The 25169-nt window shown below is 46.2% G+C and overlaps 1 protein-coding gene across 2 annotated transcripts in view; it reads left to right on the top strand.

Annotated features, from left to right (window-relative positions):
* The window catches only part of KSR2 (kinase suppressor of ras 2), a 257007-nt gene that overhangs the window by 192854 nt on the left and 38984 nt on the right, over positions 1-25169 (top strand). For both annotated transcript variants that reach the window (XM_048515057.1, XM_048515058.1), the window contains exon 15: positions 16319-16415. In XM_048515057.1, the coding sequence (XP_048371014.1) occupies positions 16319-16415 (97 nt within the window). The remainder of the gene's footprint in view (positions 1-16318; positions 16416-25169) is intronic.

The following is a 25169-nucleotide window of genomic DNA, read 5'->3' as shown; positions in this document are numbered from 1 at the left end:
AATAGCATTTAAAGTAATGAAGCTCATAAATCATATAATAAATAGCTATTGACTTCCATCTGTGGTGTGGATCAGGATTGATTGACCTGTGGGAATACTGCTTTCCTCAATCAATAAGGGAACCATGAAGGGGAATAAATCTTGATAGAGACTGACAAGGGGGGGGAAAGTCAATATGCTTATTAATACATACATTAACGGAGAGCACATCTTCCTCTGGGGAGACGCCATTTCATTCTGACAGCTCACAAGGACAGGGAGTGTTGGGAAAAGTGATTGGACTGGAGAGACCCGAAAGTTTGGCTGGCACCACTCTGAAACTTGTCGAAACTTCTTTAACATCCTGCGGCCCCGGCTGCGAAAAGAGTGGAGGTTGGTGGGATTGGCCAAGCCGGTTGGAGTTGCATGGACTAGGTTTTTTGCCTTTCTGTCTCCAAGATCTCAGACACCTGCTCTCTGAGCAGCAGTGGCATAGTGGTTAAGAGCAGGTGCATTCTAATCTGGAGGAACTGGGTTTGATTCCCCGCTCTGCCACCTGAGCTGTGGAGGCTGATCTGGGGAATTCAGACTAGTCTGTGCACTCCCACACACGCCAGCTGGGTGACCTTAGGCTGGTCACAGTTCTTCGGAGCTCTCTCAGCCCCACCTACCTCACAAGGTGTTTGTTGTGAGAGGGGAAGGGCAAGGAGACTGTAAGCCCCTTTGAGTCTCCTACAGGAGAGAAAGGGGGGATATAAATCCAAACTCCTCCTCCTCCTCCTCCTCTTCTTCTTCTTCTTCTGAGTCTTTTAACTGGAGATGCAAGGAAATCTAGCTGGGATCCTCTGTGTGCAACCAATATGGAAATCAAATGATCTTCAGAAAAATGCTCCCGAGAAAAAGACGCTAGATTTTTCCCATGCAACTTTGTGGGGGGTTTTTTTGGGGGGGGGGTTGCTGCAAACAGTGCCAATATTTTCTTTTCCAGGATGCTCAGCAGAACCCAGCTTTCCAGGAATAATTAAAAGAATCCTTTCTGAAGGGAACAAATGGGCAAGAGTTGAATATGAAACCAGCCTCTCTGCCTAGAAAAATGAGCACAGTCTTTAACAGAATAGGGTACGTGAACAACCAAGCCATGTCTTCTGTTGCTGGATTAAAAATGATGCCCAAAGGGAGAATGTGGGGCCCTTCGCTTCAGTTCTTAATATTTTTGACCCTCAAGAATTGGAGCTGGTTCTAATTACATCTACCGTTGTGGAGAGGCTGCAGTGAGGAAAGGCAAAAGGCAAAGTCACCATCCAAGGTCAAGGAATTGCTGTAGAGTTGAGAAAGTGAGAGGAATTGATTGTTTGATCAAACCCAAAGTCTTGAACTTCTGGTCAACATCTGAAGTTACCTGGACAGCAACCCCTTCTCAGGATCTTTCTTGGCAATGCCCCCTGTCGCCTTCGTTTTGATGATCCTGTGGCCGTATTGGTAAATGTTTTGTAGGGAAAGCATAAGCATCTTACTACTACTACTACTACTACTACTACTACTACTACTACTACTACTACTACTACTACTACTACTACTACTACTCTTTATCTATGGTCCCTTCCGCACATGCAGAATGATGCACTTTCAATCCACTTTCATAATTGGGGTGCTGTGTGGTTTCCAGGCTGTATGGCCGCGTTCTGGCAGCATTCTCTCCTGACATTTCGCCTGCATCTGTGGCTGGCATCTTCAGAGGATCTGATGGTAGGAAAGCAAGTGGAATATATATATACCTAATGGAGTGTCCAGAGTGGGGGAAGGAACTATTATCTGTTAACAAGGGCCCCTTCCACACGTGCAGAATAATGCACCTTCAATCCACTTCCACAATGGTTTGCAAGTGGATTTTGCTCTTCCGCACAGTAAAATCCAGCTGCAAAGTGCATTGAAAGTGGATTGAAAGTGCATTATTCTGCATGTGCGGAAAGGGCCAAGTAAAGGGTGCAATTAGCAAGCTAGATTTACATGTGTTGAGTGGGATCCACCCATTACCATGTGAGTAACAATGAAGATAGCAAGGTCACTAGGTGAGAGCATCTGAATAGAAATAGCCTGTCCTTTGTTCTCTTTGATTGTATTACTGCCTATAGCAATTGTCCAAGCTGGCAGGGGCTGATGGGAATTGTAGTCCATAACATCTGGAGTGCCAAAGGTTCGCCACCATGGGCCTATAGTCATCCTGTGTTTGGGCGATTCCGGCCGTGAAAACCTTTGACAGTACACTTTCATAATTGTCTGCAAGTGGATTTTTCTACTCCGCACAGCAGCAAAGTGCATTGCAAGTGGATTGAAAGTGCATTATTCAGCATGTGCGGGAGAAGCCTCTATCTCTCCTTTGTCAAGGACATTTTTTAATCAGAAGGGTTTGTCTCTTCAAATGAAGGCTTCCCCCCCCCCCCACTTCTTTTCCGTTGCTGCCTCCTGGAGTTCAAAAGATCAGTCAGAACACAGAGCAGAGACTACACTAGGAGCCTTCAAAGGCAAGGAAAGGGGTCAAACCTGCTTTCTACACTGCTAGGCCTTGCCAAGCCAATTACAAATGCAGTCTTTTCAAAGGAAGGCAAACGGCTACTGGGTGTTCAGCTTGGCTCATTTTCCACTATGGTTGGGAGGAGATGAAGTAAAGTGACTGTAACCTGTTGCCTCTGTTGTTGTTTTTTCCCCAAGTGAAATGGGGGGGCTGTCTGCCTCTGACAGCCCCTCCAAATGGAAGGGGGTGCCTTCCAATCAAAATGCATTGAATTTGCTTCTCCTAAATAGCTTGTGTGTCGCAAAGGGACTGTGGCCACTTTGTGCAGAAAACCAATCTTTCCCTGCTTCCCTGCCTGCTCTTCAACTCGGGAACGCTGACTGCCCTTATCTTGCATGCCAGCTGGTGAGGGCACCCATCAAGAAAATTCCACTGTTTAAATAATATCCATCATGGTCGCACTTTTCGCCAAGTGGAGCTGAGAAAAGTGGGGAGATAGAGATGGAAGGACGGGAAGACTTAATCGTCTTGGAGCTGTCTTATTTCTGTACTCCAATTTCCCTACAAAAGCACCTCCGCGGGGAAAAAAGCCCAGAAAGCATTCAAGGGTAACCATCCTTCCTTCACATCTCGAGTTGGACATAAATTTCACGGTCTCTTGTAGCTGGAAATATTTGCTTTGAGCTTTAACTCAGTTGGGATTTTGTGGCTAGGGGTCCATCATGTGGAAGATGTTCTACAGAGGCTTCTGATAGATCATAGCAGCCTACCTTTAGGCTTCTCCGTTCTTCCAGAATCTGCGTTGTCCACTTGTGTGTATTTAGTTCACAGCCAAAGGGGTGCATATTCCGGGCCTTACTTATTTGCTCTTCCCTTCTTCAGTTTAGAACTACACTGTCATGTAGTTTAGACTCAGAGAATGTGACTGCCCCCCAGGATCATTCTGTATGGAAATTTGAACGTGGGTATTCAAGAGTCTAGCTTAAACCAGAGGTGGGATCCAGCAGGTTCCCACAGGTTCCCGAGAGTAGGTTACTAATTATTTGTGTGTGCCGAGAGGGGGTTATGAATTGGTGATTTTGCCACGTGATTTTTGCCTTAGTCACACCCCTCCTCTCAGCAGTAGCGCACAGAACTTGAAGCAGTCTAGCAGGAGGTGCACCGGCGTGCGTGGCAGCCTGTGCCTGCGTGCATTCGTTTCCTTCCCAAGGACTGGTGCAGTGGCTGTGTCCTTGCCACAGCCCCGCCCAAATTTAGAATGCTCCCTGCCTTTCCAGGAATGCAGTGCCTCGGCTACATGCCTCTGTTTCAGTGCCCCCCCCGCCCAGCCCCATTGGTGCTACGCCACAGTTTGAATCCCACCACCATGGGAACCTGTTACTAAAATTTTTGGATCCCACCACTGGCTTAAACCTATAACTGCTATACACACAGACACACACCATCTCCATTGTAATGTGCTTTACTATGAAGATTGTCTGAAAGTTTTTGTTTGCTCAAAACGCTGCTGCCCATTTTGGGATGGTGTTAAGCTGAGAGAATGTGTAACTCTTATCTTACAACAACTCTACTTCTTGCCCATAGCTGACTTCATAAAAGAACACCCGAAGAATCTTTCAGAGTCATGCCCGTGATACTCTTTGACCAGCATCCAATTTTACCCAGCAAACAATCAGTTGCCCTCCAAAGGCCTATAAGCAGGGCATGGTGGCTAACACAGCACTCTGTTCTTTGGCCACCCCCAGCCCCTAGTATAGGAATATGGTCAAATTCCCAGCCACACTGCTCTAATTTGAAAGTTCGTGCTTGGCATGAATTTGCGGTTGTCCTTTTCTGCCAACCACACTAATTAGATTCAAGAGAAATTTTACTGATAAAATTAACATACGTGTTTGGGTTGGATCCTAGGACTGCATTCCACCATGGTCAAAGAAAGACTTCTCCATTAGAGGAAGCCTGTCTTTATCAGAAAATGCCATTCTTGCTCATAGCCACTGTCTGGGATTTCAGAAGCAAAGTTGAAATCCTTAATTCTTCAGGGAAAGTGCAGTCCCTTCCAGAACAGGCATTTTCCTAGCCAATCAGAATCAAAAAGTGGTCATGATAATGGTCTGCTTTGTGCTTGCTTTCAAAAATATTTTCATTTTTTCCCCATGTCACGTATGTTCCTAGTTAGCACTGGGCACAAACTTTGCATTTGTGACTGTTTTTTTGCAGCTAATTTTGTAAGCCGTCCTATGATCTGTACTAATATTGTTCTGGTAAATAGAGGCAAGTCTCTGTTAAGTTTATTATCATCTACTAAGAACATAAGAACATATGAAAGAGCCTGCTGGATCAGACCAGAGTCCATCTAGTCCAGCACTCTGCTACTCGCAGTGGCCCACCAGGTGCCTTTGGGTGGCATCTGATTTTAGAATAACAATACTAATATTGTTAGTGTTTTTTGTTCGGCTGGGTCAATTTGTATACCGATGCTATGATTCCTAAAATATATATTGTATGATGGTGATTCTATACTGCCGTAAGTCACTTTAGGGACTTGGTAGGTTGAAAGGGCTGGTCATAAATATTTCACATAAATACATAATTGAAGTTGCTCTTCCTAAAGTATTAATAGCATTGTTACATGGCTCCTTGCTTCCTCGAGCAGTGAGAAGTACCAAGGGCAAGCGCTGCTGGCTTTTCTTTCCTTTGGATTAGAACAATGAACACCTTTCTGGTGTGTTTGTAACCTTTGCTTTACTTGCAAATATACAAGCAGAGCTTAAGTGGAAACACTTTCACTCCAATAAGCAGCCAGAACTGTCTGACTCTGGTTCCCAGGAAGCAACTTGTGCTGTTCAAAGGCTGCATCCCATTCCCCAAACAATTCCCATTAGAAAATCCCAGCTTTTGGTCTCTGCTTCCTGTTTCCCTCCCGTCCCCTCCCCTCCCCTCCCCTTAAGAAGGCTGTCACCTTCTTTAGATTGCTTATTCCAAACCTAGAGGCAGAGACCCAGATATCCAGAAATGATCTCCTGCAATTAGCCTCCACTGATAAAAAAAATCAGCTAACCTTCTTAGCTTACTGGGTCTGATTTGCTCGTTGCAAAGTCCTTGTGGCGGCCAGACATCTTTTTTTATTGGGTTCATACTGGGAGTTCCACGCTAGTGCACGGAAGCCCGGTTTGGATCAGGACTGCTGCATGTGCTGAGATGTCTTTCCACACTCTGGGTTTTTTTCAATTCTGTTTGCCCTACTGAAGAATCCTAAGGGTATCCATCACTATGAGAGCCAGCGTAGTGTAGTGGTTAAGAGCAGGTGGATTCTAATCTGGAGAGCCGGGTTGGATTCCCCACTCCTCCACCTGAGTGGCAGAGGCTTATCTGGTGGACCAGATGTGTTTCCACACTCCTACATTCCTGCTGGGTGACCTTGGGCTAGTCACAGTTCTTTGGAACTCTCTCAGCCCCACCTACCTCACTGGATGTCTGCTGTGGGGAGAGGAAAGGAAAGGAGTTTGTAAGCCCCCTTGACTCTCCTTACAGGAGAAAAGGTGGGATATAAATCCAAACTCTTCTTCTTACTTCACTCTGGTCTCAAAGCCTTCTATCTGGGATTGTAAGCCCCTTTGAGTCTCCTTACAGGAGAGAAAGGAGGGATATAAATCCAAACTCTTCTGTGCCATGGAATCAGCTTGGGAAACCTGGAGCTAGTCCCACACTCTCAGCCTAACCCACCTCACAGGGTTGTCGGGGCAACAGAGACAGGGTACAACTGTGTTTGTTGGCTTCATTATGTGAAGCATGAGTTTAAAATGTAGCGATGGGTAAGAAAATGTTATTTTCCTTTTGATTTTTGTCCCACTGCTGCCCATTTCCAGAAATTCATCTGGTCTTTTGCAAGCCACAATGAACACAGATTAGAATGGATTACCACATGTCGTGGCTGTTTAAAAAGAGTTCTGACTCTTTAAAAAAAAACCCTCTCTCTTAAAAACTTCCATGTTGTGCTCTCTTTGCCCCCAATTGGAAACCGTCAGAGGGCCATTCCTGCAGCTTTCTGCCCTTGCTCCTGCACGAACCAAGGCGGATTTAATTCGTTTTTCTGCTGCCTTCAGCCCAGGTGGACTAAAGGACTCCCCCCCCCCCTCCCAAAAACCAATTAGGGATTGTGCCTGCTTGGCTGAGCAACATTTCAGATTCATTTGGAATCCCCACAGCCTCTGCAACAGGCCATTCCCCAGTAAGTGGGGTGTTTTGCAGATTGCTATATAAATTGCTATAAACATCTATAAAATGAGAGATATATTTCAATACATTCCGGAAGGTTGTTGATAGTCCTTGAGTCCTTTAGAGGCAGGAGTACTATTAGGAAATTGATGTTGTTTGCTCCGGAGTGCAGCCTTGCCAAGAGAGAAAATCTAAATTTCAAAGTGAAATGTGTAGTTCTCTAGGCAAATGATGCTAGTTTTCCCACTCTTGGAATGACTTCTTTTGCTGCAAAGAAGGAGGAGGAGGAGGAGGCGGCGGCGGCGGCGGCGGCGGCGGCGGCGGCAGCTGCTGCTGGGGTTGCCAGCTCCAGTTTGGAAAATTCCTGGAGATGGACACTGGGAAGAGGAGGGACCTCAGTGGGGAATAATTCCAGATTCCAAGCTCATGGGACGGAAGCATTTGCTGTAAATTCACAAAAAGAATTGGCTGTACATTCACAAAAAGTATCTTAAACTTCTCGTGTGTGGGATTCGGGTGGCCTAGAAGTCTGCTAAGAATAAAATGTGGTTTAGTGGTTAAGAACAGGTGTTCTCTAATCTGGAGAACCAGGTTTGATTCCCCATTTTGCCACTTGAGCTGTGGAGGCTTATCTGGTGAACCAGGTTAGCTTGTGCGCTCCAACACATGCCAGCTGGGTGATCTTTGGCTAGTCACAGCTTCGGAGCTCTCTCAGCACCCCCCTCCTTACAGGATGTTTGTTGTGGCGGGGGCAGGGAAAGGAGATTGTGAGCCTCTTTGAGTCTCCTTACAGGAGAGAAAGTGGGAATATAAATGCAAACTCTCTTCCAAAACGTGTCTCTCGGGGGGGGGGGGGATCTTTCGCAAATCTGACAAACATTTTTGTCCTATTTTTGGTCTACATGTGGATTAGACACGCCATATTCAAGGGCCAACAAAGCAGTGAAGAGAGCTTGTTTAACAAATGAACACCCCTTGTCGGTTATGGACGGGCTGTTTGCGAAGGAGTACCTTGCGCAGGTGTTTCTAATTGGCACATTTAATGGTGCTGAGACCCTGCGCAGGGTGCTTATCTGACACGGTGCAGTTCCACGTGGGTTGCCGAGGCTGGGGTTATGGTTTACAGATGCAAATATCCATTGATAAGCAGAGTGTGCCAGATAAATGATATGAATTATGAACTACTCTGGGAGTGAATGAGGCAGCGTATCTTATAAAGGGAAGTTTATTTTACATGCATAGATAGACTTCTTAACCTTGAGAATCTTTGTTGTCTTGAATCAATACTCCAGCACAGCATGTTTCTGTGGGAAGCAGAGGCGTTTTGTATGATCTTTGCCTCCTTGCGTTTTTTTCTTTGGCACCTGTGGCATTGAAGAAACCGGAAGACGTAACCCTGTTAAGAAAGACCTTGAAAAGATCCTGCAGGTGGGTTCTCAATAGCCGTAGGTGCTGTATGGGAACTGCCAATGTGATTTGCTATGGTTATGCATGAAGTTCTTCCCTCTTTTAAAACTCTAGCGGGCTCCGCCGTCACTTCACAATAGGCTGTTCATCAGTCAATCAAGAGCACTTGAAAACGATGACTCCGCAGGTCTCTTGTCTCTTTGCTTCCCTTAGACGACAACAAACTTTGGTGCTGGTTCTTGCAGCTTTGCTTTGCAGTATTCTTTCTTGGGCGAAACTAAGGCTAGTGGTTCAGTAGCTAAGGAAATGCTTTGCATGGTCAAAGGTTCCAGTCCCTGGCAGAGGCGTAGCAAGGTGGGGAGTGCCTAGTGCACTGGTGAGTCTTCTGCCCCCGGAATGCCATGCCACGCCCCTGGAATGCCCCACCATGCCCTCACCACAGGGGTGTGCACCTGGTGCATTGCGCACCTCCCCTCTCCCTTGGAGTTACACCTCTGGTCCCTGGAATCTGTAGTTCAAAGATCTAGGTAGGTTTTAGGAATGGATCCCAGGACCCTGTAGAGACACAGCCAATCAGAATATACAGCAGAGAGCTAGGTGGTCCAACAATTTTTGGAGGTGAATGTCTACTGCATAGGCTCATGTTCGTTCAAAGCTTTCCTGATGCAGTAATGATCTTCTACACCGGCATAATGTACGGCTGTGGTCCACTCTTTAGAAGACCACGAGGTTAGAGCATCTGGTGCATTACAGAGTGGGCTTTTTGTGTTCCCAGCGGAAGGGTGCATAAAATCATAAGTGCCGTCATGTTGCAACCAATGTGTGGCAACTCTCACAGGGTATTCAAGGCAAAAGATAAATAAGCAGAAGTGGTTTGTCATTGCCCTCCTTGGTGGTTTTCTATCCTAATTATGGCTTAGTTTCCTGGTTCTTATAATCTTGGGCTTGTCTGAGCTGTTTGGGCTCCCCCAAGACTGAACCAAATGTCCCATTTTCTGTCTCGCTATTGTTCCAATGTGTCACAAATTGATGTCCCACTTCGACTGAATTTCGGTTTCAATTCCAGCATTTCTCCAACAATAGTCATAATTTTGGAACTGGCCCATGGGTAGTTGTGAATTGTCTCTCTCTCTCCCCCCTCCCACATTACTGATTCACATGAACGCACAGGCTTACAATTTAAAGCACTACATCAAAAGAAAATGAAGCCAATTGCCTAATTGTTATATGTGTTTTGATCATTTCACACAACTTTTCCCCAGATTTGTGGCCTGCCTTCTAATGGTTAGTTTGGGGAAACTGGAGGATAGAAGGTGACTTAGCAAGAGGAGTGCAATAGTGGGATTCTCATACCAGGAACTTTCTTTAAGGAGACTAGAAGAGAAATTCCCATTGAGCCAAACTAGAAAAATTGATGTCCATGTTTCATACTTGGTTGGTTGGTTGGTTTGGTTTTTTAATTATTCAGTTTCCGGGACTGGATCAAGTCTTTATCTATTTGCTTTTGAGTTATTAAATTGCAGGATTTCCAGATATCTTTTCAGGTAATGACAAAGCAAGCAAGCAAACAATCCCATGTTCCATTACCAAATACACACTTCGGCTCTGAAAGCTTTTAAAAACGATAACACTGTATATAAATATTGTCAGTAATAAACAAATGAATTACTGTCAACAAATGTGCGACAGAACAGAACCTGGAATAAATTGTTTATTTCAATCCTTGTTTGATCGCTTGGACAGAAGTAGGATTGCCAACTCTGGCTTGGGAAATCCCAGGAGATTTAGTGGTAAGATGCCTGAGAAAGTCCTGGTTTGGAGAGGGAAAGGAAGCAGAAATGTGACATTATAGAATCTGCTCTCCAAGGCAGTGTTTTCAGCCAGAGAAACAGATCTCTGCAGTCAGGAGATCAATAATAATTTCAGCAGAAGTCTGCAATCCAGGAGACTCCCTTTAGTCACCATAGCAAATCGCTATTGTAAAACCTATTCTCCGTGCCTCTGTCTAATCAATCTGCTTTGCTACAGAATTCATGCAATATCGCAGTGATGGCGAACCTTTTCGAGACCGAGTGCCCAAATTGCAACCCAAAACCCACTTATTTATCGCAAAGTGCCAACACGGCAATTTAACCTGAATACTGAGGTTTTAGTTTAGAAAAAATGGTTGGCTCCAAGGCACACGTTACTCAGGAATAAGGTTGGTGAAGCAACTGTGCAACACTTCAAATGGATGAATCACGATCCTAGGAGGGTTTACTCAGAAGCAAGCCCCATTGCCAGCAACTGAGCTTACTCCCAGGTAAAGGCCAGCCTAGATTTGTGTATGGGGGGTGATTTTCCACCCCCTCCCACATGATGAACTCTGTTTGCGCATGCCCACAGAGAGGGCTCTGAGTGCCACCCCTGGCACCCGTGCCATAGATTCGCCACCACTGCAATATCGTGCGTCAGCCATGTTTTCAAGCATACTCACAGAGTTGTTATAAGGATTAAAGTAGAGACCATGTGTCAGATGTAGAAAAGCAGATCGTGGACGTGGTAAAAGGACCAAGGGGTATATTTAATCCTCATCTCAGGTGAGCAGCCATCCAAACCACTGCAAGCACCCAGATGGGTTCTTCTTGAATGCTCCCACCCACCCTATCCTGCCTGACAGCTGCCTCCTCACATTATAAGTGTGTTCCATTGTGCTGATTTCAGGGCATTTTTATTCTTGGTTTTTAACTTCCTTCCCCACCTCACCCACCCCAGTTGTTTAAATGGTAGTCGCTCTTCAGTAGCAAAAGGCCCTATGAGAGCGTTCCACTCTTCCAACCAGAGGGGATTCTACCCATCCTTTTTTCTAAGTACTCTGTGCCTCTACTGCTGCACCATATTGTCTGTCTTGCCCATGAACTTGTGGTTTTATTATTATTGTTTTTAATGTAAGGCATTGGCCGAGTTCCTCCCCCCCCCCCTTTCTTCTCTGTTTGCCTTGCTGTTATTTTTATTAGAGACCATCTGCTCAGAGACATGAATCTCCTCAGCAAAGACCATGAAAGATGGACTGTTTCCATTCCTTCTCATTAATTTCTGCCACAGCTTTTTTCAGAATTGCTTTGAATGCCTTTCCAAACCTCATTGGCTACTTGATTCACAGAAGCTCTCCTTGGAGGGGAGGAATGGGACAATCGCACAGACGCTTCTTCCTGCCGGCTGGGTTCAGCAGCCCCATTGCTAGTGAGATGAGCTGTGACGGGGAATGTGCAGTGGACACGGAGGAAGTTTCTTTGCTCTTTGGAACTTGGGATCCAGCTAGGCAGTTCTGTCTTCCATATTGTTCGGGCCAGACTGGCACACTGGGAGCATTGCCTTGAAAAAATGCACTGCCCGTGGGCCAGTCCTCTTTTTCCTTGATTCCAAGCTTCCTCACACTTTTTGGACCCATGTGTCTCATTATGAGTTGGGTCCTGCAAATCTGTTATGCTAACGGCTGCAGCTTCCTCAGGCGCAAGTGTGAGAGCCGGCATGGTGTAGTGGTTAAGAGCAGGTGCACTCTAATCTGGAGAATCGGGTGTGATTTCCTGCTCTGCCGCTTGACCTGCGGAATCTTATCTAGTGAACTAGATTAGCTTGTGCCAGCTGGGTGACCTTGGGCTAGTCACAGTACTTTGAAGCTCTCTCAGCTCCACCCACCTCACAGGGTGTTTGTTGTGAGTGGGGAAGGGAAAGGAGTTTGTAAGCCCCTTTGAGTCTCCTTACAGGAGAGAAAGGGGGGTATAAATCCAACTCTTCCTCCTCCTCCTCCTCCTCCTCCTCCTCCGCCACCACCGCCCAGTGCCAGAGTAGGGGAAGGGGAAGAAGAACAGATCCATGAGATCCATATCTATGAGTCTTGAACTTTATCACTGATGTACTACATTAACTCCAATTTAAGACTAGGGTTTTTTCCCCCAGGTATGCCGTAAAGGAAAAGGGGTCATCTTACATGCACGAACAACTTACACCAGTAATCATTTTTTGTGGGGATGGGATATCTTACATTCTTGGTTGTCTTTCTTCTGAGTAAATATGGTACTTTGTCAGCCAAATAGGTCAGTGGAGTGGTGATTGTATAGTATTGTGTTACTCGAAGAACGGATACAGAGGGAAATAAGGAAGAGGCCTTTGACTCCACAGGGAGTTGCCAATAAGTGCTTTGCATAGCTGACTTTGGCTGCTGTCTTGTGCTCTTGTCCCTCAGGCTATGCTACACCATCCCCCATTAAGGTCAGAAGACTGTGCTTTTAAGTTATCAGGGCTTGCAATTATTGTTTCAGACAGATTCGCATCTTCGTAGATAAATCCTGAATTGTGTCTGCAGAAGCTTACTCTTTCGTTCCAACTGACAGATTAATGCCTGTGAAACATGACATTTGGTTCTGACGCAGCAAAAAGACAGATTTTCCCCCAAGAACTAAAAGAGATAAAGCTGCCACTCAGCAGGGATAAATGAAGATACTTCAGCATATATTCAAGTTGACTGGATATTACTTCCGAAAAATGAGGGTGGTTGATGGTTACTTATAGAAAGCGAAGGGATTTCCTCAAGAGGCCATTGCAACAAATCGAACTGTTGCTTCCAAAGACAAAAGGGCTGTCTCCTTGACCTCTGCAGTCCACAGTCATTTCTACAAATCATCTTGGTTCTTTTATGTAAATCAAGAAGAACTCTGAGTGCTATCAAACAGCCCCACCCAAAGGGGTATGTGTGTGAATCTGCTCGTGGGAGCTGTGCAGTGTTGGTGGATTTGCATTCCCTGGGGGACTTGCCCCAGTGGAGGGGCAGATCCGCAAGCGTGCGGCTGCTGTGCCACTCCCTGAGAGTGGGAAGCTGCACTGGATTCCGCACCAGTGGACCACGGCCATTGCTGCCACCACCAGCTTAGCAGGGGCATGGCCAGGGGAGCAGTCAACATTAGTTGGCTTCCTCCCAGTCATTCCCTGCATTACACTGGCAGCTGGTGCCTTGGATTTACGCTGCCCGAAAAGATCACGGATGTGATTTCCTCAAGATTCTTTTTGTCTGGAGTTTTGCGTTCTCTAAACATTGCTTTGCATGCATGCTCCTGCGTAAAACACTGCACAAAAAGAATTTTGAGGCAAATGCATATAAAACCTGATAAAGTATACTTTTTTGCCGTGTTTTATCACAATGTATACATATTGGTCGCAGAAGAAAAATGTGCGCCTGAATCGAAGGAACTGAAGGCAGCAGTAAATGGCATATACTCAACATTCCACATAACATTTGGGATTTAAAAATTGGGTATTCGTAGTGGATTGGTAATACTTCCCAAATGTAGTGGATTGGTAATACTTCCAAAATGAGTGATTCAGAATCACCAAATCCAGGTCAAGAAGAGGAGAGTTGGGGGGGGGGGGTATCCCTGTTTAATTTCTCTTTTGTTGATCAGATTGAAGAGATTGAAGCCCCACTTTCATTTTTTTCTCTTCCTTCCTTCCTTCCTTCCTTCCTTCCTTCCTTCCTTCCTTCCTTCCTTCCTTCCTTCCTTCCTTCCTTCCTTCCTTCCTTCCTTCCTTCCTTCCTTCCTTCCTTCCCTCCCTCCCTCCCTCCCTCCCTCCCTCCCTCCCTGTTGTGTCCTCTAAGATCTCTCGAATAAAGCACACTCAAAAATGAATGAAATCTTTTCTTTATTGACAGCGAATCTATAGAGATGCACACTGGATTTGGATTATTATCCAGTCTGAATTCAGGTGGAAAAACCCCCAATAGAAATTACAGCAGCCTCTTCCCCCAATCCAGTTAACCAACAGAGTTTCTCGCAAGTGGGTACAGCCATGTGCCTCCCCATGAGACCAGATAACCACACTCTCAGAAGATTCTGTGGGAAGGTCATTCCGAAGCAGGCAGGCCAGCCAAAGCAGTGAGATAGTGAAATGAAAGCAAGCAACTAATCAGCCTGGGAGTTTTGCATTCCTAAACGTTGTTTTGCATACATGCTCCTGCATACTGGTAAAACACTGCACCAAAAGAATTTTGAGGCAAATGCATATAAAACCTGATAAAGTATGCTTTTTTGCCATGTTTTATCACAATGTACGCACATTGGTCACAGAAGAAAAACATGCGCATGAATCGCAGGAACTGATGGCAGCAGCAAATGGCACATACACAACACTCCACATAACATTTGGGATTTAAAAATTGGGTATTCGTAGTGGATTCTTCCATACTTCCAAAATGGGTGTTTCAGAACCACCAAATCCAGGTCAAGAAGAGGAGAGTTTGGGGGGGTATCCCCTTCATTTAATTTCAGAGTGATCCCAGATGCCACAGCCCCTGGTCCCACCTGGAGAGTGATGGCAAGACCAAACATTCAGGTCTTGACACACACACCCTTTCCCTTTTTGTCAAGAAAACTTTCCGGAATTTAATTTTTCTTTAAATTATTCCTATATGTTCTCTGTAAAAAAAAAAAAGAAGTTGTTCCCCAACAGCAAGCTGGAATTAAAGCCTGCAAATACCTCTAGCAGCTTTTAATGACAGCATCTTTATTAAACCCGTCTGAGCCACTTAAAAAAAAATCATAGTTTAAATGTTTATTTGTTAGTAAAACCGTTGAGGCATCCTTTTTTTGGGGGGAACGGTTGTTTTTAATTTCTTTGCAGACGACTTATGTCCTTGGCAGACAATCCGATCAACTGTCTCGAACTTGTGACAAAAGCATTTATTTTAGGTCCGCTGTCTGAACTGAAGTCAGATCGGAGAGTTTGAAAGGACTGAAGGAATCCAGAACTTAACCCAAATTTGTGACAGATGAATGCTTCTCTTTCAAAGCTTACTCCATTCAAGTCTGCTGCCTCCCAGTGCTTTGAGCGTAGCTTCTGGAGGGCGGGCCCCAAACTCCAGTGTCATGAGCTGAGAAGAAACGGACAAGATGAGAAGGTGGCCACGGTGGGCGGGTGGCAAGAGCAATTACAACCACAGCGCTTCTGTCATTTGCTGGATCAAACCTGATCAAATCAACACCTGTGATTCTCAGAAGCCGGTTTTATTTTTGGTGGTTTATTATCTGGGCTCAGGTATTTCATTTGCTTCGTCTCGAGCTGCCTGTAATGAGCGTAGGTGGGTATGAGAACCTGGGGAGGGGGGCAGCTCTCCTTTGTGTGGAGAAAGTCGATGCAGAATCCACCCACAGACTCCATTACGTGATTCAGATGTAAATACAATTTTAATTGGTTTCAGGGTGTTCCCCCCCCCTTTCCCCCTCCCCCCTTTTGCAGCAGCTGCATTCGGTAATTAAGACTCCATAAATACATCTCTCTGCAACAGGTGTGCAAAGGAAGATGGGTGAATCTTACCCACTATTATATGGTTGCTACTTTTTGTCTTTCCCTGTGGTCTTGGTTCTATGAGCAGCTGTTAGAAGAACGCCTTCACTGGCTGGCTTGGAGCTGAAGAATATGCCAAACCCTAAGCAAAAGCAAACAAACATCCCGATGCAGTTACTACTAAGCTACGCAGTGTTGGTCCTCCATGATGGAATCTCTTGATGGCTGATTTAAGGATGAAAACCCACTTCTAGAGCTGGGGATGAACTATGGCGCTGGGGAAACAAGGCTTTTAATTCCCTGATTAAAACTCTCCCACACTCACTGGCTCATTCCGCACATGCAGAATAATGCACTTTCAAACTGCTTTCAGTGCTCTTTGAAGCTGTGCAGAATAGCAAAAGCCACTTGCAAACAGTTGTGAAAGTGGTTTGAAAACGCATCATTTTGCGTGTGCGAAAGGGGCCACTGTTCTGTTTACAGTTACCTGTATTATGCCTGTATTTTTCCCTTCCTTATTTGATGCTAAAAGTAGCTGGGAAATCCATGTTGATCAATAAATGATGCAGACCCCTCTGCATGGCAGCGAGCCCCAAGGAAAGCAATCCAAGCATAATGGGCCTTAGTAAATATTAAGGGCCTTTCTTTGCCCAAGACTTTGGAGAGCTGCTGCCATTCACAGTAAACGCTACTGAGCCAGGGCGATCAACGGGTACAAGGCAGCTTTATATGGGAATCCCGCACTGATTCAGTTGCTTTTGGTAAGAAACCAAAATACTTCCTCTGTTCTTTTCTGAGGTTTTCCTGTTGAGATCTTGTGGCGCTTCTGGTAAGTTTGGTTTCCCTCATTTCCTAACGGGCGAAGTTACAATTCTCCTCTTCTTTCAGCTTGTGCAAAGGACGGACGCTCTATTCAGTGGTGAGAGATGCCAAAGTCGTCCTGGATTTCAACAAAACAAGGCAGATCGCTCAAGAGATTGTCAAGGTATGAGAGACGGGTAATAGAGACTTTTTGTCTGCAAACTCTTAAAATGGGTGCTATGAGGTCAGTGGTGGAAGTGGTGGAAGAAGAGTTCAGGGACCAGGCAATCTGATGTGGATTTACTTGCAAATTGGCTCTACTGAGCTCAGTAGGACACATGCATAAGTTCATAGGACATATGTTCAGTGTACATATGCATAGGATCAGGCCATAAGTCCACAATTTTGCGGTTAGAAATTTGCATTTGTATTGAACTTTCTATGTATCCTTAGGCAATCCACTCTTGTTCTCTCCTTCTTCAATATGGAAACTGTGGCCCCTTCCACACACGCAAAATAATGCACTTTCAAACCACTTTCACGACTGTTTGCAAGTGGATTTTGCCATTCCGCACAACTTCAAAGAGCATTCAAAGCAGTTTGAAAGTGCATTATTCTGCATGTGCGGAATGAGCCAATGATACAGATTTACCTTACAAGGATATTGCTGTGAGGCAACATTATTTACAAAATAATGTCTATGAAGCACCTTGAACTCATGCAAGAATGCTTACTTCACTTATTTATATGTGGTGTTTTCAGCATCTTCAAAAAAATGCTACCCAAGGACTTGATCATGCAGTCCTCTGAAGGGTTACACCCTCTGGAGGGTATAACTTCACTTAGGATTGAATGTAAGAGTATTTCGTTAAAGTTGAACCCAGATAATATGGGGATGATGCTCTCTGGTAAGGCTGATGTTATGGAAAGGATCGTGCTGCCCTGCTTCGGGTTGAGGAATCCTCGTTTCAGTTGGCTCAACTAAGAGCTTGGGTTGTTTCTTGATCCACTTCTGTAGTGTGAGAAAACAAGTTGGTGAAGCAGTAGAAAGTGCTTTTTCCCAGCTGTGTCAGGCATAGAAACTGTATTTCCTTGTGAATTCAGCAGATCTGGTTCCTCTGACTCATACTGTCATAACCTCAAGGCTGCACTTCTATCGTCCACAAACTTGAAAAACCATCTCTCCTTGTGTCAACCCGTGGAAATGCAACCACTTTGCTTCTTCCAGCGTTTCCCTCCTGTCTTTCCTTTCTTCTGTTACCCGTTCATCTTTTCCCTTTCCCCTGCTTCCATCCCTCCAGTCTCCATCTCTCTCCCCCCTTTTTGCTCCACTTTTATTTGATTTGCTCCCCCCAACTTGCTTCACGATTTTCTGTCCTGCTTGCTTCCCCGCCCCCCTCCCAACATGCTTTCAGTATCTGCCAAGGGCTCATGAAGCACTCCCAAGATCTTAGAATTTAAAAATCTATCTTATTTTATCCTCTCTAAACAAAAATTAAGATTGTTTTGCAATCATGTTTTTTTGTAGGTTTGTAGAAACAGCTCACCTTTCTGTACCTGGCCCCATTGTGTAGATGTTTTAATACAAGGGATTGCATTCCCAGGGAGCCAGTTAGAAGGAGCAGCAGTGGCATAGGAGGTTAAGAGCTCGTGTATCTAATCTGGAGGAACCGGGTTTGATTCCCAGCTCTGCTGCCTGAGCTGTGGAGGCTTATCTGGGGAATTCAGATTAGCCTGTGCACTCCCACACACGCCAGCTGGGTGACCTTGGGCTAGTCACAGCTTCTTGAAGCTCTCTCAGCCCCACCTACCTCACAGGGTGTTTGTTGTGAGTGGGGAAGGGCAAGGAGATTGTAAGCCCCTTTGAGTCTCCTACGGGAGAGAAAGGGGGGATATAAATCTTCTTCTTCTTCTTCTTCTTCTCCTCCTCCTCCTCCTCCTCCTCCTCCTCAAACTCAGGGAATGGTTCCCAGGCTCAAATGCCATAAGTCCAAACTACATGGCAGCAGGACTCTCTGTTACATCCCCACTAGCCTTAATATCATTGTCAAGGCTGTGCCCCAGAGTGGAAGCATACATCACTGTGTCTTGCAACAGGGGACTTCTGCTTCTGACCTGCTTGGACCACACTCTTTTCTGCAGTGCCAGATAACAGCCCAATCTGAACATGGGTGGGCAAACTGGGAGGTGGGTGGGTGAGCATCGCAGACTCCAGCGGTGCCTGACCTGGGAGGGAGACTGGCCTTCAGATCTGTGTTGGCATCCCTGAGGATGCTGGTATGGCTGGGGGCATTTCCGAGAGTTCAGCTGACATTAGTAGGCTTCCACTTGGGCTTTGGTGCCAGGAATACAGTGCCAGGGTGGTGTGACTCTGTTTCAGGCAATGGAGGGCTTTCAAGTGGCCAGGGAAATTTCCTTCTCCCTCTTTCTCCATGCCACCTAAAAGCCCTCTGGAGATGGTACGATGGTGATGATGTCCCCTGCCGCCTCGGGCTTTGGATGGGGATGCCTGAATTATCCAGTCACTTTATAAGCTAGACCAGTGGTGGTGAACCTTTGGCCGTGGTGGTGAACCTTTTGCACTCCAGATGGTATGGACTACAATTCCCATCAGCCCCTTCCAGCATGGCCAATTGGCCATGCTGGAAGGGGCTGATGGGAATTGTAGTCCATAACATCTGGAGTGCCAAAGGTTCGCCACCACTGACCTATGGCATGAGTGCCAGAGGTGGCACTCAGAGCCCTCTCTGTGGGCACGCACAGAGTCCCCCCCACCCCACATCTAGGCTGGCCTGGGCTGCTGGGCTCCATTATTAGCATTAAACCTAAGACTTAGTTTTGGGGTAGCAGTGTAGGTAACTCTGTTAAGCACTGTTAAATCCCACTGATTTTCATGCGAAGTACTAAAGCGCAACCCTTTACCTTGGAGTAAGCTCGGTTGCTGGCAATGGGGCTTGCTTCTGAGTAAACCCTCCTAGGGTCGTGATTCACCTGTTGGAAGAGTTGCCCGGTTGCTTCAAAGCAAAGCCACCGACTACCACCAAGCTTACTCCCGAGTAACACACGCCTCGGAGCCAACCATTTTTTCTGAACTAAAACCTCAGTATTCAGGTTAAATTGCCATGTTGGCACTTTGCGATAAATAAGTGGGTTTTGGGCTGCAATTTGGGCACTCGGTCTCAAAAAGATTCGCCATCACTGAGCTAGATGCAGCTTACATACCTTTTAACTATCCTCATAGCCCATGACGGTTTTGTTTTCCTAAGGCATTTATTCTCCATCTAATGGACTCTTGTAGATCTATTCAAGAAATATCACGAAGCAATTTCGGGAGGTTTAGGATGTAAGGTCTGTGTGCAGGTCCCACGAGATCCTGGCAATAACCTAACAGAAAATGTTCAGGCTCACGGCCCCTCTCCTATGTAGTGGTTCGGAGTGTCTTTAATATCCCTTAATTCTACGTTTCTGATATTTTGAACATTTGACACAAATAACTAGTTCCGTGACTGCTAGCTTTAATTGTTGGACTGCCTGCAGTTAAAGGGGCATTCTGAAAGTTGCTGTAAGAAACTTTGGTAAAGCACTCCAGAAACAAACAATTCCAACCCAAATAAAATTAAAACATCTTCTGCAACTGAGCAGCAAGAACCTCTGCCTGTCTGGTTGGGTGCTGGTTTTCCAAGCGCTGCAGTAGCAGACTGGTTTTTGTAGATCTATTCAAAAAGCAATTTGTGGCTTCAGCAGAGGTGCCAGCAGGGCAGTGGAGTCTGATAATGATCCAAGACCCCTCTCTGGGAAGACATGGGATGGCAGGCAGGTGAAGCTATACTGGGAATGGAAAAGCTGACACCCCCATTTCCAGGGAAAACCAGGTGGCCTGTCTGAGGGCCTTTCCCCACTTACCTTAAGCCCCGCGCTACTTGAGGAGAGTAGCGCGGGGTCCCCTGGCACTCCCCATGAGAGCGGCGGCGACAGCGCAGCCGCCCCAACGCTGCCGCTGTTGCTGTCACACCCCCTCAGCGCGCAGCATCCCTGGCGCTCTTGCAAAGGCAGCCCTCTGTGTGGGGTCGTTAGGGGGACGCCAAGGTAGCTGCAGCTACATAGGGATGCAGCAGCGCTGGAGAGCAAAGAGCCCGGCGGCATAGGGGGGATAGGGGAGAGTGGGGAAAGGCCCTGACATTCAGGAATGGGAATCTAACCAGTGGCAACTTCCCTGACTGGAACGGGCAATTGTGTAACTGCATAGAGTCAGCATGGTATAATGGTTAAGAGCAGGTGGAGTCTAATCTGGAAAACCAGGTTTAATTTCCCATTTCTCCACATGAGCGGCGGACTCTTATCTGGTGAATTAGATTTGTTTCCCCACTGCTACACATGAAAGGTACTGTGTGACCTTGGGCTAGTTGCAGTTCTCTCAGAACTCTCCCACCTACCTTACAAGGTGTCTGTTGTGGGGCGAGCAAGGGAACAGAGTTTGAGTCTCTTTACCAGAGAGAAAGGGGTGGGGGCAGAGGTGGGATCCAGCAGGTTCTCACAAGTTCCCGAGAGTAGGTTACTAATTATTTGTGTGTGCCGAGAGGAGGTTACTAATTGGTGATTTTGCCACGTGATTTTTGCCTTAGTTACGCCTCTCCTCTCAGCAGTAGCACGCAGAACTTGAAGCAGTCTAGCAGGAGGTGCACCGGCATGCGTGGCAGCCTGCACCTGCGTGCATTTGTTTCCTGCCCAAGGGACTTTGGCGCTGATGGCTGCGTCCCTTGCCAAGCTTTTAGCCCCGCCCCAGGAATGCCTCCCACCCCCGGAGATGCCCACCCTCGCCCCAAATGGAGTGCCTTCCGCCTTCAGCCCCATTTAAGAGCTGCTACGTCACAGTTTGAATCCCACCACCATGGGAACCTGTTACTACGATTTTTGGATCCCACCACTGGGCGGGGGTATGAATCCAAACTCTTCTTCTCCATAATGAAAGAGCTCCTGGTCTTGTTAAAGGAGGTCCAGATGTTTTCTTTCCCCAGTAAAATGAAGTTAGCACATCTCAATTAGTTATTAACAAACCTCCGTTAGTTATTTAATACCTTGCCTTCCTGTTCAAAAAGGATGCCTAAGGTGGCTAACAAATCACAGCAGGATACAAGCTGTCAGTTGTCTCCAAAATCGAGTTATCAGCAAAACAGTACCAGGTAAAGACTTGAGCAGCTTGGGGGTAGGACTGATCCTGTGGAGAAGTTCAGCCATTGGTGGAAAGTTCTTCCCATTTCAGGCAGTTAACTCTGGAATGGAGCTAGAGCTGGCCCCCTGCAGCCAACCCCGGTCCTTTACATAAGAACATAAAAACTAGCCTGCTGGGTCAGACCAGAGTCCATCTAGTCCAGCACTCTGCTACTCGCAGTGGCCCACCAGGTGCCTTTGGGAGCTCACCTGCAGGATGTGAAAGCAATGGCCTTCTGCTGCTGCTGCTGCTCCTGAGCACCTGGTCTGCTAAGGCATTTGCAATCTGAGATCAAGGAGGATCAAGATTGGTAGCCATAGATCGACTTCTCCTCCATCAATCTGTCCAAGCCCCTTTTAAAGCTATCCAGGTTAGTGGCCATCACCACCTCCTGTGGCAGCATATTCGAAGCACCAATCACACGTTGCGTGAAGAAGTGTTTCCTTTTATTAGTCCTAATTCTTCCCCAGCATTTTCAATGAATGCCCCCTGGTTCTAGTATTGTGAGAAAGAGAAAAAAATTTCTCTCTGTCCTAGCATTTTCTACCCATGCATAATTTTGCATAGACTTCCAATCATTATCCCCTCACCGTCTCCTCTCCAAACTAATGGAGTCCCCAAACGCTGCAGCCTCTCCTCATAAGGAAGGTGCTCCAATCCTTCAATTATCCTCATTGCCCTTCTCTGCACTTTTTCTATCTCTTCGATATCCTTTTTGAGATGTGGCGACCAGAACTGAACACAATTACTCTCAAGTGCATGCGTGATTACAGCACCGCTTGTGTACTTTTTATATAAGGGCATGACAATCCTCAGGGCCAACTGCTTATGCTAAGGTTATACAGATATCAAAACCTGTGATAAAGTGACCACAATGACCAGACTGCAGAAAAGAGAAATGATGGAAGAGCAGTCACAAAATATTGGGGGGGGGGGGAATAGTTCAAGGTTATGCCCAAATTGCCTACCTTCATATATGTTCTAAGCTTTGACAGTGATCCCTTATTGTTGTCATCATATTCCTTAAATTTTTGCCTCCCCTGGCCTCCCAAAACATTATTCATTTTTCTCTCAATTCAGCGGCCTGACAAACACCAACCAACTTCTTCCGACCTGGAATGCTAGTCACCTTCCAGTGTCCTCACAGGGGATTGTAGGGGAGCTGCTACCAGTTAATTCATCACAAAAGTATTCAAGCATTCAGAGCTGCATATGCCGTGTGCTGATTGGGGAGAGCCACACTGCATTCACAGGCCCAACTCCCATAGATCTGTCTGTACAGGTGAACATCTGCAGCAAACCTCCGCTTGTATATTCAACCCCATGTCGCTGAGATCTTGCTTTTTGCAACAGGCAGAGGAGCCTTCGTGCAGAAAGTTGTAAACATGAAGTGGGCTCGCTATACTAATTGGTTTCAAAAGAGAATGATATTGGTTCTTCCCTAATTCAGTGGACCCGTTTATTTCATGGGGATGGGGAGGGGGATTGGGAAGGGGGGGGGAAGTATCTCAGCAGTGTATACTATGATAGAGGCCACCCTCCAAAGCAGCCATTTTGCTCCAGGGCAACTGCTCTTGGTGAAAAGGAGCAGCAGTGGCGTAGTGGTTAAGAGCAGGTGCACTTGTAACCTCTTTCTGTGGGTTCTGTGGGGCAGTACTTGGAAGGAGTTGCGAAGAACTGAATTTAAAACAAAACAGTTTACTTCTCTTAACAAATAACACTTTTAAAACATTTAACATTTACACTTTACAGTCCTGTTAAGTTTGCAATTTCAAGTCCTTATATTTACAGTCTACTGAAATTGCCAAGTCCAATTCTTCTTTGCTGGTGGTTGGCTTTTGAAGACTTCAGAGGCTTGGTGAACGGGATTCAAGATGATGAAGGTTCCCAGAAAACTCTCACCATTTACATACACAAAAACCCTGAAACAATAAATTCTAATATTTACAATATACCAAAAAATAAATAAACTCCCTTCCCACTAATTCCCAACAACATTGCAGTTACCTTAAACAAGGTGTTAAGGGCTTAATAAAATCAATCAAGGTCCCAGCCTGATAGCCTTGCTTCCTCAAACCTCATGAGTTCTGCAGCATTCTGCTTCTTTCCACCCCTTTCTGAGGGCGTTTCCCCACTCAGCTTGATCCCCCCTATGCCGTGCGTCCGGGTGTCCCCACGACCTCGCGCTGTGTGCGGGGTCATGAAAAGGCACCCTTTGCAAGAGTGCCAGGGATGCCGCGCGCTGAGGGGGCGCGACAGCAGCAGCGTCGGGGCGGCTGCGCTGTCGCCGCCCCTCTCGTGGGGAGTGCCCCGGGACCCCGCACTACTCTCCTCAAGTAGCGCGGGGCTTAAGGTAAGTGGGGAAAGGCCCTGAGTCATCCCATTCTTATACAGGGGTTACACACTCTAATCTGGAGGAACCGGGTTTGATTCCCCACTCCGCCGCCTGAGCTGTGGAGGCTTATCTGGGGAATTCAGATTAGCCTGTGCACTCCTATACACACCAGCTGGGTGACCTTGGGCTAGTCACAGCTTTTCAGAGCTCTCTCAGCCCTCCCACCTCACAGGGTGTTTGTTGTGAGTGGGGAAGGGCAAGGAGATTGTAAGCCCCTTTGAGTCTCCTACAAGAGACAAAGGGGGGATATAAATCCAAACTCTTGTTCTTCTTCATCTGGAGATCGTCTTCAATAATGGAGATCTTCCAGGGGCCACCTGGAGTTTTGCAACCTTACCCTTTTAACCAGCCAGCTTAATGGTTCAAGTCACTAGCCCCTGCTGTGTGGTGGTTCTGGGCTCAATCATTCCAACCCCTGATTCTCTGTTATCTTCAAAATCCTTTGTCTCATGGGGGATTTGTTTTTGTTTCGTGTCCCTGTTGCTTTTCATCTCCTTCGAGCAGAAAGTTCAGCCCCTCCCAAGAAAACCTCCTTTCCTTGGTGAAAAGAACTCTGTGTGAGACACTCTTGTTTGGCAAGAAGATACAGGTGCTTCAGTGACGCTGACATCATGTTAGAATCTTGTTAGAAGATTGGAGGACTTCTCTGAAGTGTGAGGCTTTGAAGTTGCAGATAGACACCTGTGTTTGGAGAAGGGCAAAGCTTCCTCAAACGAGGCTGAGAGAAGCGGTCCCAGGGCGCCACTTAACTTGTCTGTCTTGTGCCATTGCAACCCAAGTTTTGAACGCTTCCAAGACATTTCTCTTCCCTCCTTAAGAGGCCTTCACTGCATGCAGCTCTGAAGAAAAGTTCTCTCAGCCCGCCATCCTCATTTCTTCTAATAGAAAACCTTGTGTCTGAGTACCTATCACAAAGGCAGTGAACAGCATACTAGGCCCAGGTGTGACAGGCATTTCTTAAAACTAGGGGTACCCACATTGCCTCCTGGATGAATTTCGGGAGCCTAATTGGTTATGGGATGTAAATTTTCACCTCAGTTACAAGGTGTCTTTATAACATCACATGTTTACCTCACAGTTGGCTGCATGGTGTATAAAGCATGAAGATACAATAAAGCATAAAATTTGTATAAAGCATGAAGATACAAAGATCACTGAAGGAGAAGGTTTAGTAAAGGAACAAAAGATTTTTTAATGTATAATTTATGTGGTGAATTCTCTCTAAAACTTGCAGTTACCATGTCTGGTCATCACCAGAGACAGGCCACACAACTCTTTCCTTTCCCAGGTAAAGGGAAATGGTAATCTCCTGTGCACATGGCATTTTATTAATA

Source organism: Sphaerodactylus townsendi, linkage group LG13 (assembly GCF_021028975.2).
Source record: "Sphaerodactylus townsendi isolate TG3544 linkage group LG13, MPM_Stown_v2.3, whole genome shotgun sequence".
NCBI lineage: Eukaryota > Metazoa > Chordata > Lepidosauria > Squamata > Sphaerodactylidae > Sphaerodactylus > Sphaerodactylus townsendi.
Note: the sequence above shows the minus strand (reverse complement) of the source record. Positions and strands in the feature narration are given on the sequence as shown.